The sequence below is a fragment of the Drosophila mojavensis genome, unplaced genomic scaffold (genome assembly GCF_018153725.1).
Source record: "Drosophila mojavensis isolate 15081-1352.22 unplaced genomic scaffold, ASM1815372v1 contig_16, whole genome shotgun sequence".
Classification (NCBI taxonomy): Eukaryota; Metazoa; Arthropoda; class Insecta; order Diptera; family Drosophilidae; genus Drosophila; species Drosophila mojavensis.
Window position 1 is genome coordinate 7,198,601 of NW_025318693.1, and position 17,956 is coordinate 7,216,556.

The 17,956-nt window shown below is 42.6% G+C and overlaps 3 protein-coding genes across 6 annotated transcripts; all 3 read right to left on the reverse strand.

Annotated features, from left to right (window-relative positions):
- Positions 1–1,030: 1,030 nt before the first annotated feature.
- LOC6573137 (neuropeptide F receptor) lies at positions 1,031–10,336 on the reverse strand. Of its 3 annotated transcripts, XM_044007383.1 has the most exons (6): positions 9,983–10,336; positions 5,384–5,935; positions 3,994–4,471; positions 3,699–3,868; positions 2,510–3,086; positions 1,031–2,437 (listed from the first exon to the last, which is right to left on the reverse strand). In XM_044007383.1, exons 2-6 carry the CDS (start codon positions 5,417–5,419, stop codon positions 2,184–2,186), a joined length of 1,515 nt encoding a protein of 504 aa, XP_043863318.1. In that variant the 5' UTR covers positions 5,420–5,935; positions 9,983–10,336; the 3' UTR covers positions 1,031–2,183. The 3 variants fall into 3 exon arrangements, with proteins under 3 accessions (XP_043863318.1, XP_032589649.1, XP_015022253.1); XM_032733758.2 differs by having other exon boundaries at positions 1,031–3,086; positions 9,983–10,335; XM_015166767.3 differs by lacking the exon at positions 5,384–5,935 and having other exon boundaries at positions 1,031–3,086; positions 9,983–10,335.
- A 193-nt stretch (positions 10,337–10,529) lies between these two features.
- Positions 10,530–11,940, reverse strand: LOC6573136. Its single transcript, XM_001999191.4, has 2 exons — positions 10,848–11,940; positions 10,530–10,791 (listed from the first exon to the last, which is right to left on the reverse strand). Exons 1-2 carry the CDS (start codon positions 11,884–11,886, stop codon positions 10,595–10,597), a joined length of 1,236 nt encoding a protein of 411 aa, XP_001999227.2. The 5' UTR covers positions 11,887–11,940; the 3' UTR covers positions 10,530–10,594.
- Positions 11,941–13,629: 1,689 nt separating this feature from the next.
- Positions 13,630–15,778, reverse strand: LOC6573135. 2 transcript variants are annotated; one of them, XM_001999190.4, is made up of 3 exons: positions 15,065–15,778; positions 14,209–14,331; positions 13,630–14,153 (listed from the first exon to the last, which is right to left on the reverse strand). In XM_001999190.4, exons 1-3 carry the CDS (start codon positions 15,537–15,539, stop codon positions 13,756–13,758), a joined length of 996 nt encoding a protein of 331 aa, XP_001999226.1. In that variant the 5' UTR covers positions 15,540–15,778; the 3' UTR covers positions 13,630–13,755. The 2 variants fall into 2 exon arrangements, with proteins under 2 accessions (XP_001999226.1, XP_032589608.1); XM_032733717.2 differs by lacking the exon at positions 15,065–15,778 and adding an exon at positions 14,391–14,542.
- Between the last annotated feature and the right edge of the window lie 2,178 nt (positions 15,779–17,956).

Below are 17,956 nucleotides of genomic sequence, written 5' to 3' on the forward strand. Positions count from 1 at the left end.
GACAAACCTTAAATATTCCTAATTAGCATCCAGCTGTCAACGACGATGTCTCTGAATGAATGCAAGAAAATGTTATATAAACATGTTTCTGCTACATTTTATTTTTATATTATTAGCATTTTTAGAACTTGTGTTTCCCAGCATCTTTATGTCTGTATTAAAATGCCTTCATGTATCTTGTTTTACCTTTTACCTTTGGACTGTTATTAAATACATACATAATGCTGTAATCAAGTGGGAATTTGATGTGAAGAGTGCTCGAGGCGGAAGTGGCACTTGCTCTAAACTCTGTACGAAAAGTACCTTAATTGGGACTCGAGGTATGAATGTATATTTCAGAAACAATTTACTCAGTCATGAGTACAGGTTGAGGCAAAAGTAATCACCCAATGTTTTTTCGTTGTAATTATTTTCTTGTAGGAACAACTTTTGCTCTGCGTGCAAAATTTGCTTCTTTAATCCGTTATTGATTCCATCAAGTCGAGAAAACAAGACTTTGTACCTATATGGATCCATTTTCCTTCCATAGACCGTCAATTTTGCCAGAGTATTAGTCGACAAGATTGCTGCTAGAAATTTCCAAGAGTCTGACCCTATTTCAAAAACTCTATAAGAATAATTCTGGGACAATCTGAGAATCGAAAATCGAGGGATTTGGCGACCCGCAAATAAACCAAATCAAATCTCGACTGCACTGTATTCGGCGTTTATTTCCATCATAAATGTCAAATGCGAATTGACATTTGCAGCCATTGGCAAAAGGGTGCCCAGAAAACATATATAAAGTTGTTGAAAAATAAAGCCATACAAATCAACGGAATGCCTTAAAATTCGACTCAATGATTCCTCGAGCAACTGCGCGTAAAAAGCATTTGATGTGTGCCCCAAAGAGTTACTCTCGCAACTGTAACTGTTCATTGGGCGCCCTCGAGTACAATCAGCGCAGCCCATGGAACTCGAGAAGCCAGCGAAATGAGCAACTATGAATTGATAATCCTTGCATAACCAGAAGAAGCACAAGTACAAGCAATGTTAATTAAAACATTTATTTATCTAATATTCGTTGCCAAACAGCAAATACTCGGAATTCATTATTGGTTGAGCTTAAGCTGAGATTAAATATAACAGACACGTCGTTAGTAGTATGGACACATTGCATGTTAAGTTATATTGACTATGAATATGTATATATATATATTATAAATTTATAACTCAAGGAAATACGTTCAATTGCGAAGTACGTACAAAGCCTTAGAGTGAAAAGCGTAAATAGGAACAAAGTTGAATAATTAATCATACTTTACATATTTAACATATATATTCACATATATGTGTATCATACATAGTAATCGCTGCTTATATCTGAGGAGTTGTGTTTGCGTTTATCAATTACCCGAAATTTAATTGAAGGGCTCGTTCAATTAAATCACAGTATTTGATGAAACCTAAGTGTACTGCGTGTAGTGTGTGTGTGCTTATATTGCATAATTAATGATGCTTAATATACATATATGAAGAGCTAAAGGATCTACAAGTACGTTTTACAGCTGCGAGCACAGTTATCCCGCCTAGACTTATATTTAGCTCAGCTTTGCTTTCGTTCAGTCAACATAGATGCTTACGCCTACACACAATATTCGTCTCTAAGTCTCTAAAACTAAGTTTAAATTTAGGATTTCGAAATGGATTATGGCTGCTGCACTCCTCCTGCTCCTCGCTCCGCTCCGATGCTCAGAGTTCTGGGTAACTCAGTTGGCATTAGGCATTGAGCTTGTGCTCAACACTGCAAATCGGCATTTTAGTAGTGTTGCCAAGCTGTAAGTGTGCACAAATGATGAAATGGTCTCTAGGAAAAGCACATCAGATGCACTTTTGTTTACTTGCGACTTAAATGAAAATTATGCTACAGAATCTCTAATACAAATGCAAATGCATGCAACCTGCGGCACTCTTTCAATTGCCTTTCACAAACGTCTTGCATGCAAATTCAATTATCTGGGAGCTCCGGGGCTCCGGCACGTCCTGCACAATGTCAGTGTCTCGTATTTATATTTACAAATATTTACATATACATATACATATGCAAATACATATACGTACGACAAAGCACAGAGACTGGCTTGCTCCTGCTTAGGCAGGGACTTAGTTTAGTTGGGTTAGTATTAGTCGGATTTGTGGTCTGTTTAAGGCGGCGCCAGGATGATCAGCTCCGACGGCATGGGATTCTCGGTGAGTGCCACAGACTCCGTGACAGCGCTGCGCGTTCCATTTCGTGCGTTAAAGTCGGTGGCCGCGATGCTAACGCCGCCGAGGCAGTCGCCATCGGAGGTCGCCAGGCCGCGCGTGGCGCTCTTACCCAGCAGCTGCAGCTCGCCCTTGGACAGGTCGGCTTCGTGTTTGCGGCGACGACGCGTTGCAGCTGCCTGGACGTTGCTGCCTGTCGTGTGACCATGGAGAGCAACATTAGTGGATTCAGTGCAACGACACAAGAGTTCTTGAAATTCTTTACGGAAGTTATCGTTGAGCCATCCATAGAGCAGCGGATTCGAGCAGGCCGAGCTCATGCCAATCATGTGGCATATGGCATACGCCACAATCATTCTCGGCGTGACGGCCGAGGGCCGTTGCATGTCCGCGTACAAATTGATGAAGTTCAGCGGCAGCCACGAAACCCCGAAAATGATCGCAATGCTAATCAGCAGTCGATTCGTCCGCTGCATTCGCCTGCCCCGCTCCGTCTTGCGCTGCGACGAGCACTGCACGGCGACCACGGTGATGCGGCTCTTCAGCTTGTTGTAGATGCCGAAGTAGGCGATCGACACTATCACTATGGGCACCAGATACTGCACGCACAGCGAAAAGATCGAGTAGTAGAAGCGGCCATCGCTCATCGGCCAGTCCTCGATGCAGTACGATATCCTGTGGGGCACTCCGAACTTCTGCAGCATCAGCGGCATGTCCATGTTGATCAGCTGCTTGTAGATGAACAGCGGCGAGGCCAGAATCAGGGCGAGTGTCCAAATGCCGGCCAGTATGGTCACAGCTCCGACGAACTGCAGACTGTCCCGCGTGGGATAGACAATTACCTGGGCAACGGGTGAGCAATTCGTGTGGTAAAAAAGTAAATGTTTCAAGTGAATACGTATCAGTTGGCCTTAAGGTACTTTGTCTCAAGTTAACCCATTCATCTGCCAACTATAAGAATCTGCTTAACATACGGAAAGTACTCAATGTAAACTAACGCATGCAGCGGAGCTGAAATCATTCTGCTTGGTTACACGCTAATTGACGATCTAAAAATACCATTTTGAACTTTTATCTATACACATTAAAAATAGAACAGATAAGTGCTATGACAAACATGAAAGGAAGCAGGAAGCAGGAAACAGGAAACTTTGAAAATTGTAACCAAGCTACCATCGCAATGCTAAAACTTTTGCCTGCCACTGTGGAGGGGGTAAAAGGCTATCTGAGAACTGTTGTGTTCTGGCTTAACGTTGTCCTCAAGAGTTTTATAGTTATCTTTGCTAAACCTTTCGCCACATTGCGCCGGAACACACAATTTCTTTCACGCTCTTTGACTTTTGATTAGAAACGACAAAACGCTTCGATGTCCGCTCTATCGATTTTTCGGATGATTCGGATGTTGTCATAGCAGTTGGCCACGATTACGGTTAATGTACAACGAGGCTACCAACCTGATATCTGTCGAAGGCAATCGCTGTTATGGATATGGTGGACACGAATATGCTCAGGGCCTGCAGAGTGGCAATCGTTTTGCACAGGGTGGCACAGGAGCCGTATGGCCAGAACTTCGAAAGGAGTTCCATCAGTGTCAGCGGCATGGTAACTAGGCATAAGAGCAGGTCTGCAAATATCCAACAAGAGGGCATCATAAATGCGAAATTTCAGGTTACATAACAAACCCACACACACACACACACACACACACACACACACACGCATAAAAACGCAAACAAATTGTCAACTCACCCGATATGGCCAGATTGAGTATGAAGAGGTTGCGGGCCGTGCGCATGATTGGTTTACGCAGTACTGCAATTACCACCATTATGTTGCCCATGGCTCCGAATACAATCAATACGCCGTATATGGCGATTAGCAAGTGGTACCACGGACTGCCGATGGAACGGTTGTGCAGATATTGGTCCATCAGCACTGGGTCCATACCTGCGGGCACATAGCTCCCGTTGCTTGTGCTGTTCAGCAGCAACATAGTCATGCTGTCGTTGTCGTTGCTGCTGCTGCTGCTGCTGTCTTCGTAGTTGCTGTTGAGTTTGTCGTAGTTGTGGTTCCTAGTGTAAGCACCGCCTGCATCAAGGCCAGGATAATTAACCAAATGTCGACTCTCCCCAATCGTATCAAATGTGGCGTCGCTCGAAAGTGCTTTATACAACTCGGCTGAGCTCAGAATTTGACTGCCAAGTTCAGTGCGGTTCATGACGATAATCTACACAGAGAGAGAGAGAGAGAGAAAGAGAGAGGGAGAGAGGGAGGGAGAGAAGACAGATACAAACAGCATGTTAATCAGTGCCATGCAAAAAGTGGGCATTTCTTTCGGCTTTGCGTGTGTGCTGAGCGTGATTTAAGTGCTGCTTCCAACGCACATGCCACACGCCCCCAAACAGGAGCAAGGCATTTGACTAAAAATACACAGCAGTCACTATCGCCCAAGCCAAGGAAAATCGAAAAAAAGGATGTGCAGTGCCTGCCGTTTGGTTTATGCTAAAACTTTAGCCCGCTATTGGTATTTGACGTGAGCCAAAGGGATTGAGCCTCGTTGGTGCTAAACCAAAGGCTCAGTTGCTCTATAAAACTTTGCCAGTTTTTTAATAAGACTTCGGGCTAAGTTATGACTTATTTTTATAGTAACCAAAATAAATCGTTTGGGTTTTTCATCCGTTCCTTTTATTATATTTCCAAATAAAATTCTTCTCAATCTATAATTATAGTGAATTCATTTCAGCAAGAGCAGAAACTGATTTTAATTAAAAAAGTTTGTTTGGAAAAAAAGCCTGCATTTTTTGTTGTTTGTTTTTTCCTATAAATTCACTCCACTCCCTGTTATGTAATCTGCATTAAATTTATGCAAACAACAGAATCGAAAATATTTGGTACATTACCGCACTTCGAATGCCCTGCCAAGTGTGTTTAAGTTATTGCTCGTCAAGTTTATAAGTCAGCTAAATATCTCTCACTTTTACAATCTGTTTTCCTTTATAAAGTCTTCAACTTCAAAATAATATTAAAAACTAATTTAATATCTCTGTAAAAATGAGCATCCGAGCTCGGCGACTCCTAGCTGGAAGTGAATCTTATAATTAACTTTAGGTTTCTATGAACTCATTGAAGCTCTATTTACACCACTTGCGTCATCAATTATGCGAAGCTCCCTCATTGACGGGCGAAGTGAAGCTCCGTCTCAAATTAAAGTTCCGTTTTGACGTGTTGCCATGCTCAGCATATTCGATACACAAACAATGTGAAATGGGCGATGCAGGAGGCGCTCCAATTATCTGAGCTGTCGCGAATACGCAATGGGGGCCGCATCTCTTTTATATAGCAGACAGGCCGGCAGCTAGAATCCATTCGATTTGTACTTGGGTTATAAATGAACACAATTGCTTAAGATAATTGCGTAATTTTATGCTCCAGATGAGCGTGTACTTATCAACATCAATAAACCGACGACGGAGACCTCCTGGGCAACATCAGCACATTATTCAGATTCCACAAAGTATGCAGCACAATCGGTTGACGCGATTAATGGGCTGTCTGTAAATCAAATGGGCTGGCTGCTCGCCCGACTCGAGGGACTCACAGGCATCCCAAAAGAGTTAATGCTCTCTAGAAATAGAAATATTGATTTCCCTTTCCCTCGACTCGGCTGATGCACAACATGAAAACGGAATTGCTGAAAAAAAATGCAATTTTGAAGTTTGCAAGTAACAATTCACAAATCTTTGCTGTGTGCATCAAAGTTTACAAATAGATTCATTTCTCATAAGGATTTTTTGTCCTCTGAGGCGTTCAAGAGATACGCCATGAAAAAACAAAAGCTGAAAAAGGAACAAAATATTTACAATTGTTAAGAATGTTCAACAAGGCAACAATAGAATGACAAGGTTATACACAAAGTTTGACCAATTGTTTTTTGGTATTTTTTTCGCAGAAACAGGCTCAGTCTCGGTTAGTCATTTGCAGAGAGCCGCATAGATGGGCGACAGGATGAAAATTGAGTTTTCATGTCTGCGAAGCTGCTTCACATTCATTCTACAATTTGGTTTTAGTTTCTATTATAGAATGTTTCTTTATTTTAGCTTTTGCTTGGGTTTATCTCTGTGGGACGCTTACGAAATGACTTTTTCCAAACTTGATGACAAGAAAATTATGTAAAGTAGCCTCAAGTTCATAGAACTTGTCATGAATTTGAATAATTTTCAAACTGTCAACGTGGCTGGCGCAATGCGTGGGTCTATTTGCATTTTCACCCTACGACAACTCCACGTTAAGCTGCGTGGTAAAGATTTTAAATGCCAAAAAAATAACAAAATGTATGTAAAACAAAAATAAATAAAAACACCCACAAAAAATAAAATCAAAATAAAACTCGAACCCATTTTTCTTCTTAGCTCTGCCATTTTTGGCTCAGCCGCGTTTGTGATTTATCTGATATGTTGGCAAGTGGGCGGGGGCCTTCCTCGCCTTTCAAAGCCATTTCCATTGCCTTTTGAGCAACTGCTGGGCTTAAGCATGAGAAATGTCTCAATTTGATAAGGGAAATGTAATGCATTCATACGCGAAGCCCGGGCCTATGAATGGACTCGATCTATTAATTGGCTGCGAACGTGTTTTTCAGCTAGAGAAAAGCTCTTTCAAAGTGTAGTAAGAAAATGATTTGTATATTTTTTCCAACAATTAATTCAATTTTAGCTGAGCATACAATGTGAATTGACAAATGGAATTTGGGACAGCATAAGTCCCGTTTTTCGTGGTCAAAAAAAAAAAAACAAAAGTGGGTTAAGGCAAAAGGATTTCAATGTTTAACCAAAAGAAGCCCAACTGTAAGTTAATTAATTAAATTTAAAGCAGCTTCCACAGAGCATCTTCGTACCACTGTCCATCTGTCAACCTGTCAGAGGCTCTATGAATGTAAAATGAAACGATGCCAACTGCCATATGGCCAAGTATGTTTCGGGATGCCCTACCAAGGAACGCACGTAAATTGCAAAGTAAGCGAAAAGTTTTCGCCTTCCGATGAAAAACAAAAGTTGAATTGCGTTTCTAGCTGACATCTCATTTGTGACGGCTTCTTGGGAAGCATTTATATTGCCATTACAAACATAATGTGTTCACTCTCACTCCCTGTTCTGCTCTCTGTCGCTCCCACTGGTCACTGTCGTGAGGTATGCGCCTTTGTCTGTTATTAGCTGCATTTATTTGAGACTGTCTTCAGCAGTTGTGGAACTTGCTGTTGCCACTAGCATTTGTCTCCGGCCGTTGGCAGGAGACATTCATTTAACTTGCAACATGAAATGCACGCAAGGGACTTGTGCCTTTTGCTTGTTGCTGTAGCTGTAGCTGTAGCTGTTGCTATTGTTGTTGTTGTGGTGTGTCCTTCTAGCTTTTTGCCTTAATCCGTGTCGCACCATATTTTACTTCAGCTGCAAGGCACCAAATGGCACTTGAGCTGCGAATGATGTTATTGCAAACATTTCAAATAAATCCCTGCGTTTTGTGAACGAATAAGAGGATTGCTTTCTAAGACTCCCAGAGTCATACGCAGAGGGGATCTAAGGGATCTATATTATGTACATACATTTAGCTGCTTAGCTTCTCTATTTTTATTTCCTCGCAATGTCATATAAATATATGTATGTACACATGCCCATATATATGTATTTTCTATTGCGCTTTATAAAGCTGTCATGTTACCAGCAGGCGACAAGTTAACAAACTGTGAAAATGCAATTCTTTGACATGTCAAATAAAATGGAAAATGAAAATACTTACATCGTCGCACAGTGACTGGTGAATGCGAATGAATTTAAATACTTGCTGACTCTTAACATTTCTGGCTTGCATATTATTACCTCGACAGCACTTAGCTAGACTGCCGTATCCGCCACTATACCCATTAAAATTATAAACAAGGATGTGCCAGCGCTCACCTAATCTAATTAAGGCACTAATGGAACCATGCTGTTCAACTCCTGAGAGAGCATATTAATTTATTAGCTGCTTCGCGTAAGCTGGATAAATTGTGGAAGCTAAAACTTAACTATATTACAATTTACGCATTTACTTTTTAATGAAGTTTCATAATTCGTAAATTATGGGTAACAAGCTATTAAATTTGCCACAATTCCTACGAGTATTTACGTTTTCCATGGAATATTTATCCTTTTTTAGAGACTGTCGGCATTTCGGGCTACTCAACTAACTCTTTCTAATTGACCTAATTAGCAGAGAGCTTAAATTAGCATGGGCAATACGCCAATCCGGGACATAAGCCTGAATTCTCATTATGCTGTTTACTCTAATTAATCGTCGTTTAGCCAACTCATCGAGTGCGCTGCAATTGGCCGCGACCGACAGCAAAATAATTATCAATGGCTCGAACGCAGCAAAATTTGTTCAAGAATCGATTTTTATAATTTTCCATTATCACAGTGGGCGTGCCACTAGCATTTCAAGTTTCTCTTTAATGGAGCTGACGAAAATACATATTCAAATGCTAATGAATATTTACTGAAAGCTACAGACGATATATAAAATATATATAGAAGATATAGCGTTCAAATCTTTGTAAAATAAAATAAGTCTGATAGTTTCTAATTTAGTGGCGAAATACTCATAGGAAGAAAGAGAGAGAGACAGAGAAGAAGAAGAACAGTTAAGAGTTTAGTATCATTGTTCACATGTAGATTATCTCTTGGACTTCATTTAAATGAATGAATATGCATTGAGGGTATAATTTATATTATATGTTGAAAAATACTCCCACAACACACAATAATTGTATGCCTTTGTTCCCTTTAACTGTGCTTAAAGTGCGGAAGGAATTAATAAATTTGACAAACCAAAAAATAAACAATGAAATGAAAATTAATGAAATTTCATGTAAATATTAGCCTCATTCCACACACTCCTTCAACATAAAAAGTTTGTCAATATTATTCAAGGAAGACGATATTTTCCTTGAGAACAGATTTCATGTAACTTTCAAGCATCACTAAATAGTTCTCTGATAAACTATTGAGCTCTTGAATAGTTTCCATATGATTATTTTCTTTATGCTTCCGCTAAGAGTACGAATTTTTCACACAGTTTATGGTTATAGGGAACACATATCTTTCCACAATTAGTTACGAATCGAAAGCGTTAATGCTTCGCTCAATTTTCATAATTTTTCTCTGGCGCAATGCTTTCAGCTCACTTATACGAACTTCCGCTCTTCGTTTCCGCAAATCCACATTAACCGAGTAGAGCCCCAACCGCAAACTGTTTGTTTTTCCATTATTTGGCACTCTGCATAAATTCCGGCACTCAAATCAGATTCCGCTTGAGCTACAATTTTCTTTCAAGATTAACTTTTCTTGTTCATATTTGGAGCACTTGGCACTAGTTTGTGTTATGCGAACAGATAATTACAATCGCGATGATGAGGTTTGGCTGCCGCACACGTCGGTTCGCATTACGCCCGATTCCCATTTTGATACACATTTGGCACATTTGGCCAGAGAACGGAATACAAACTCAAATAGAGACTCGAGTACACAGAATCGCATTCACAATTCACAATTCACAATGGGAAATTGGAAAAGTGGCGTCCGGCCGATTATTGGCAAATATCCGCGTACCACTCGAGCTATTCTCTGAAATTTTCACGCCTTCGATTTTTTAATGGCGCCGAATGAAAAAACAAACAAAAACATTTTCACACATCTTGCTGGATTACCTTTTCTTTATTTGCTCAATCATTCTCCAACTGCGAATATAATTCGTATAAATATTCAGCATTCTGAATATTTATAAAATATATTTATTTATAATTTTTGTGATTTTTTTTTTTTTTTTTTTTTTTTTTTTTTTTTTTTTGTTTTTTGTTATTGTTTTGCTTTGATTTCCAGTTTTAATTACTTAAAACATTCCAGTTGAGATTTGTCGATCCCGATAACTCGGCGGGTGAACAGCCGGCGACCATCTGTTGGCTTTTAGTGCACAGTCCTAACTTTTATAGCACTGCCCCTAAACACACTTGGAAGCGCCGAGCACTGCTCGTTGCGTATACGCTGCGTGAGCCCGAACTTGCAACTGAACGTGCCGCGCACGCTGTCTGCTTATAGGCGAATGCTTTCGGGTTTGTTTTGGACCAACAGCTGTGCCGAGCTTTCTTATCAGCGCAGCTAGGGGTTGAAGCTATCCAAAAAGCTGTCAGCACAGTGGGGCAGAGCATATTATTATGATGAGTTTGTTTATATATTAAAGGTATAAGCAGAAATATATGTATATGTATATCAATTTATATTTATTTACATATATATATATATATATAATATAACCCACACTCTTACTGCTCATCGAGCAGCCCCCTGGCATCGAAGAATGGCAGCAATTTGGCTACAATACCCTGTGCTCTGACACCCTCGTACACCGAGTCCTGGAAACTAATTGCCTCGGGCGTGTCAATATACAGTTTACAAAAGTCTGGACACTCGTTGCCGTTGTAAATCATGAGAGGTTGAAAGACCAAACCTATTATGACGCCTGCATAGGAAGAGAAATTCTGCTATTAGAAGTTGATATGGAATTGGAACACTTACAGAGAAATCTGCGTCGCTCGAACTGCATTTGGAGGTCCATCAGACTGGGTACCTTGCCCTCGTAGTTGAACTGGCCCAAAGCACGCTTTAGGGCATAATAATAATACTGAACCAGCTCCGTTTCTCTGGCCAGCACCTCCTCTTGCAGCGAGGTGCAGAAAAAGTAGTGAAGGTCCAAAACTGGAGGGCCGAGGGTGCTGAACTGAAAGTCTATGGGCAGCACTGCGATTGGTTGCTCGTTCGCATCGTATTGGAACATAATATTCGTAGTCCAGCAGTCACCGTGAGTTAAGACCTGGAAATCGTCGTCTGTCACATCGAACACACGTGCTGCGTACTCCATGAGACTGACCAAGAGACGCTCCAGCTTGCCATAGTAGCAAGCAGATAGCTTGGGCTGTGTCTTGACGTAGCGCATCAGCCCCTTAAATAGGTTCGTAAATACTTTTGAGTACCCCTGAGGTCCGCGATTGAAGAAACTGGTAGTAAATCCCTTAGCAAACAGCTCGGGCTGCTGTTGCCTTAGCATCAAAGAAGCGGCATGAAACTTGGCCAGCATTTGGAGCGTGAGCTGAGTATGTGCCAGATCCAGCTGCTTCACACGATCCGCGTTCCGGTACTTGAGCGGAGCTAAGTCCTCCAACAGCATAATGCCATGCTCCCTATCGATGCAGACGGCATGCGCATGCAGCTTGTCCTCGACGCCCACCTCTCGCAGCAACCGCTGCATCCTGGGCAGGATAAACTCGTACATATCCATCTCGCGAGTGTATACGCCGTACTCGACAAACATGCCCGCCTGGGGAGCGTCGTCTGGGCAGCTTTCCTTTAGCAAGTATGTGCGCTGCTCGACTGCACCGCTCGTCAGCTCGTATTCCACATGAATGCGGGTCACCACGCCCACATAGTTTTGTCCCTTGGCCGTGGCTGCATTCGACCACAATTTGCGTACATTCAACTGAGGATCCTTGTGGTAAGCCTTCAGGTGAGTTTGCAAGTAATCCTTGGTCAGCCAGCAGGGTAAATCGGAGCTAGCCATTTCATAGAGTTGGGTCTGGCTGATGCCTGAGAACTAAGAGAAATTCGCATCAGAGATCTAGCTAATATAATGACGTTCTATCTTATCACGTCACTTTGCACTTTATCATTATATTATGGAACGACCACTAAAGTGTGCCGTTAATATACCACAAATATTAAAAATCTTTATATGACCCGCCATAAGTATATGTAACCAAAGTTAACGCGACCACATCGTCTACGTTATATACCTGAATATAATATATACTCTCTACTCTTTGTATACTCTGCTCTGAAAAGTGACCAAAAATATATCCGTATAACCATGACGAAGCTAATTTTCTTATCTCTAATGATACGATTTTGAGGTGAGTACTGAAATGATCTACTCAAAATATGTTGTCTTAGGACTTCAGCTAGTTTCTCTCTCTCTCTCTCTCTCTCTCTCTCTCTCTCTCTCCGACTCTTTCAATCTCTCTCTATATATATGTTTTCTTTAACTAATCTGTTTAACTAATCTCTTTCGCTATCTGTCCCTCTCTCGCACTTTGCATCTGTCTTTCTCTATACGTTGTCTTACGCCTTTAACTAATCTATATCGCTATCTGTGTCTCTCTTTCTCTCTCTCGCTCCCTGTCCATTTTTCCCTCTCTATCTCTCTGGATATGTTGTATTAGGAGTCCAGCTTATTTCCCTCTCGTTCTGCTCTCTCTGTCTCTCTTTCTGTATGTTGGCTTAGGACTTCAGCTAATTTCTCTCTCTCTCTCTCTCTCTCTCTCTCTCTCTCTCTCTCTCCCCCCTCTCTCTCTCTCCTTCTTTCCGCCTCTCTCTCTCTCCCTCGCTATCTGTCAGTCTTTTAGCATCTGTTATATATATGTAAATAAGTTTTCCAGATAAAAATGTAATTGTCGTTCTTTTCAAAGGTCACTCATAGGTCTTCTAGATGAGAGTGCTTCCTACATTGCATTTTTGATTTCATCATTTTTTATTTCTTATTTTTATCTATATACAACCCAATGATTGCTTCACGCTCGACCCGAGTGAAAGTTCATTGTAAAAGGTTTCTTCTCAGCACTTAACTGCATAGCGAATTTCTATTGATTCATTATTGGACACTCAGCTTGCTTATATTATTTTCTGGCCCAGGCTAGGCAACAGTTGCCGCTGCAAATTTAGCTGCTGAGGTGGATCACTCGTTGCCCGCCTCCAGTGCGGCGCTTATCATCTGTGTTTGCCGGGCGCTTAACTGCGTAGCTTCAGCTGGCTGTCATAAATGGCGCAAACAGCAGCAGAGCTCGAGGTGGCTCGGCCGTCATCCATCCAATCAATGGCAGGGGCAACAGCAGTAGCAGCTGCTGCTACATCAGCAACAACAACAACAACAGCGACAGCCACAGTGACAACAGCAGCAACACCTTCTAAATCATATTTACTCAACTAAAGCATTTACATATGTACAGGGAAGATAGCGCGGAGGCAGTCTGTTACTCAGCTAGCCGCAAGTTGTATTTATATTTTAATGGGAACCACTGCGGTACAAATAATATAAACATATTGATTTTGGCGCTGATTGCGTACTTTGCTGTCTTCTGGGCCACTTTTTCGGCAGCCAGAGCAAATTGTTGGGTAAACAAAAGCGGTCCGCTGATAAGGCGTAAGTAAACATACCCCACCACCCTCTACTCACCGCACTACCGATCCACCGACACGCCGGCATATTTGTGCAACAGTTGCTAACATTTCGTTTATTAAATACTTGCTATTACTTATGTAAATTAACGTTTATTAAGTTAAAACAATATCAGCGACGACGACGACGACGACGGCGATGACAATTTTGCTAGGGGCGGGCGCACGCCTGGCACGAATCGTTCACACGCCAGGGACCTCACTGTAATCGCTTGCTAATCGTGTCCAAATAGTTGTAGCCATGATAGGGATTGCTCGTCCTGGACCAGTCCTTGCTGTAGCCGTTGGCATTGACGTCGTGCGCACTGGACGGACTGTAGCTGTTGGAGAAGCTGCTGCCCAGGAACTGTGAGTATTCCGCCGGATCGGAGTCGTAGACGTGCGAGTGGCTCTGCACCAGATGCGGATGAATCTTGCACAGCGTCTTGTACTTCAGATAGTGAATCAGCCAGCCCGTGCCGCCCACCAGCAGCACGTTCATGCCCAGCACGCCGAGCAGCAACGTGACCAAGGTCATCTTCAGGTGAGCGATTTTCATCAGGATGATCAGCGGCAGCAGGATCAGCCACTTCTTCTTCTTGCGAGCACCACGTGGGTCTGCGTGGAGAAAGGCGTTAATTAACCAGCCTCGCATTCGGCTCTTGCTACTCACCACTCTCATCCATTACCCGGGCGGATGTGCCTTTCGGCAGCGCCAGCTGCACTGCGTGATTCCGTCCGAACGTCTCGACGGCCCGTTTAAGGAACTTGAAAATGTTCAACAGCTCACTGTCGCCTGAAAAAACATATGAAATAAGTTTAATTGTTTTTTTTTTTTTTTAATTGTTTGTTGACCTAAGCACTATTTGCTAAGCGAACAGAAACCTCTAAGCGAGAAAGCTATCTGTGGGCTATGAAGAAGCTTTAATACACTTCTGTGGATCACACGAATGTGGATCCATGGCATTTTAAATAGAAATAACAGAAATGGCTGAGTTTCATTGAGAGATTATGATTATGATTTCAAATCAAAAAGATCTATAAACGTATATGATATTCGCGAGCCTATTGCTCGACAGCTCAGCACAAAAATAAAGGCATGCCAATATGGACTCGACTATTATTAAAGATGATATGCACAAATAAACAATTTCTTCAGCAATATCTGCTTCTAGGCAGCATAAATACATATAGTCTCGCGGTGCAGGAATACTCTCGAGAAGGGAATTTGAAGATACATAAAAGAAAGCCAAGTTGCGTGGAAATTAATTAATTAGATGAGCGATAAACATCCGCGGGTGTTTATCACTTACTGAGAAGCGATAAAGCGTGGGCAATATACAGTTGCCTCTATGCGATGTTTGCATTCCAAACAAAATGTGGCGCACCGCAATTGTTGCTGCTGCTGCTGCTGGTGGTGAAAACAATGTGGCCAATAGGCCAATCTCTCGCCACGAGCAGTTAATTGCCTTTGCTCTGGCGGCCACTTTCCCATTCGAATGGCAATCAAAGCGCAGGTTGAGACCCACCTGCCAGGCTCTTGGCGTCGTTGAAGACCACAATGTCGTCGGCTGGTTCGCCGAGCTGCACCAGGCGCAGAAAGCGCGGCTGCTGTTCGCCCAGCACCCGCTCGTGCTCGTTGGGGAAGAAGCCCATGCCGTTGGTGGCCAGCTTCCAGATGAGCTTGGATGCCTTGTACTTGATGCAGGACATCAGATTTCGCGTTTCGAAGCACTGACGCTGATTGCGCGCTATGTAGACATCACTCTGACCGATCAAACCGCCGCTGGCGCGTGCCGTTTCGACATTCACTTGGGCAGTGGGCTCGGGAGACGGCGAGGGGGCTGGGTAGGGGGTGGGATATAGAGGTGCCTCTGTTGGCGCTGGCTGAGCAGGAGCTGGTGGTGGTGCTGCTGCAGGCAGCTCCTGTGAGCTGCCGAAATGCAAGAGCAGCAACAGCACCAATGCCACATAGGCAGCTATGCTCCAGCGGGAGAGCGACATGTTGCTTGGATAGTTGCGAGTCTTTGATTTTAGCGCACTGCGAAAGACCACCGCACGGCTGGACGAGTGAAACACAAATGGAAACTGAAGGCGACCGGGTACTCCTTTTATCACAAAGCATCAACCGCATGCCGGCTAACGAGCTGCAACAGTGGCACCGAGGCACAGCCACAGCTAATGCTCATGCTGCATGCTGTATGCATCGAGCGGCATGCACCGGAATTGAGATTCCTGCCTACAAGCAGCAACAGCATCGACTGCAGCATCCAGCTCAGAGTCGAAGCCAAAGTCAATGCCGAAGCCAGTGCGTCGCTTTCTGGGTCAGAGCCAGAGCCAGAGCCAGAGCCAGAGCCAGAGTCGGAGCTGTGAGCGTGTTTCGAGCCGATCATTGAACGAGCAGCAAAAGCATTCACAACAAATTGAGTCGCGTCTGGATTATGAACCAGCGACCGGCTCAATGCCTGCGACCAGCGTGCGACTGAAAGCAAAAGCCACAAACGTGAATGCCAAACGAAAGTGAATCCCGAGCCGCTAACAGATACTCGGCTACACACACGGAACGCCTTGGCGCCATTCAGGCCTTGGCCTAACAATGCCGAAGCCAGCAGCTGCGGCTGCGGAGATGCCATGTAAATGATAGCAATCAGAATAAGTGCGAATGCATTTAAGTGAGATTAACCCGTGTGCAGTAGCACATGCATATGGCTGTACACTGAGAGAAACGCACTGAATGAAATTGGAGAGTCAGCTAAATAAAATACCATTTAGATAGATACAAGATGAGTAAAGTCTAGTTACAAGCGAAAATATGTTTAGATGGAAGAAGATAATTTAAATAGTTGATTAAGTTGTAAAATTCCTTAATTTAAATAGTTTCCGATTTTCGAGCCAAAAACTGGAAGCTAAACAAATTATCTATGCAAAAAAATACAAAGATTTTCTTTTATGAAGTAACAAAGCTGTTCCTTTGTATAATGAATTTTAGTTAATTATTTATTTTCAAATTCACCATCAAGTAAGAAGAGTTCAGCTCTCAGTTCAATTTCAAGTTCACAAATTATGAGTAGCACATCCACAGTTCTCTTGAGAACAAGTAATATGTTTGTTTCTCTGAGTGTAGCCAACAAATGTGCGCACTTGAGATTGGTCAACCTTAGCATCGGCGTGCAATTTGCATATTTGGGCGAAAAAGTGTGCTTCAAATTGTTGCGAATTATGAATTGTTTCAGTGCGAATACAAATCGAAGTGGCAGTTGGAGATGGAGTTCGATCTCGATCTCGAGTTGGAGACGGAGATGGAGTCGAGGTTGGAGACGGAGTCATTGAATCTGACCGTCTTAATTACAACGCAGCCAACGTTGCCACGCGAAAGTTGTTGTTGCTGCTGTTGCAATTGTGATTTGTGCTGATGTTGCCTCTGTTGCCCCTGTTGCATTATTGACCAGTGAAAGTAACAATTGGCGCAGTTTGTCGACTGTTTTTATGGCATGCATAGCATGTAGCATGTAGCATGTAGCATATGGCATGAGGCATGCAGTGTAGTGTCCCCACTGTCTCGCATTCTCAGCCAGCTAATTAATTAGTCATTGTCAGCGGCTGGCCTTATTGCTCGGTCATGAGGTAATCCCGAACGAAGCGCAAATTTGACTGATTTATAGAATGTGCTTCGTATGCCTCGGCGAAGGTATATTAGATCTCGCCAGCTGGCAGCTGCTGGTAGAAAGTTTGTTTGCTATTGCTGTAAACATTGTGTTTAGGCAGCCGCAAAATAGTTTTTTTTTTTTTTTTTAGCCTAAACTTAGCCAACAATGATGATTGGCCCCAGATCAAAGTCGGAGCGGCTGATGGCTGCATATCAAATCATGTGGCACACGCAAACGTGCGAGCATTTTGATGGACCGCCCGGCCGCCGAAAAGCGACTTTTACGAGACTTAGATGCCATCGAAGCGAATGCGCAATTAAACAAATTAAAGCCGAGAGGACTTTGCCTCGGAGTCAACTCGCCAACCAGCCAACTAGCCAACAAGCCAACTTCCAACTGGCCAACTGACCAACTGGTAACCGGATGGTCATTTTATTATTGCCAGGCTGGAGGCTTATTAGTGTTTCCGCCAACGAGAGTTTGACTATTATTAATACGTTGTTTTTTTATATTTTTTAATTTTTATCACCAGCTGAAAAAAACAGTGAAATTTTGTTGGTTGACCGGACAATTAAAATCAGCCACTAAATTTCAATGTCAAGATCAGATAATAGGACGTTAGATTCTCTATAAATAGTGCATGCGTCGCAAACATAAGTGGCCAAATATAAATTGTATGATCAAAATAGCATAACATTAAGTGTTTGCTTAATTTTCCTGATTGATTGAAATGTTTTTCGGTACTTTTTATTTCTGTGTTAGGCAAAGTAAATA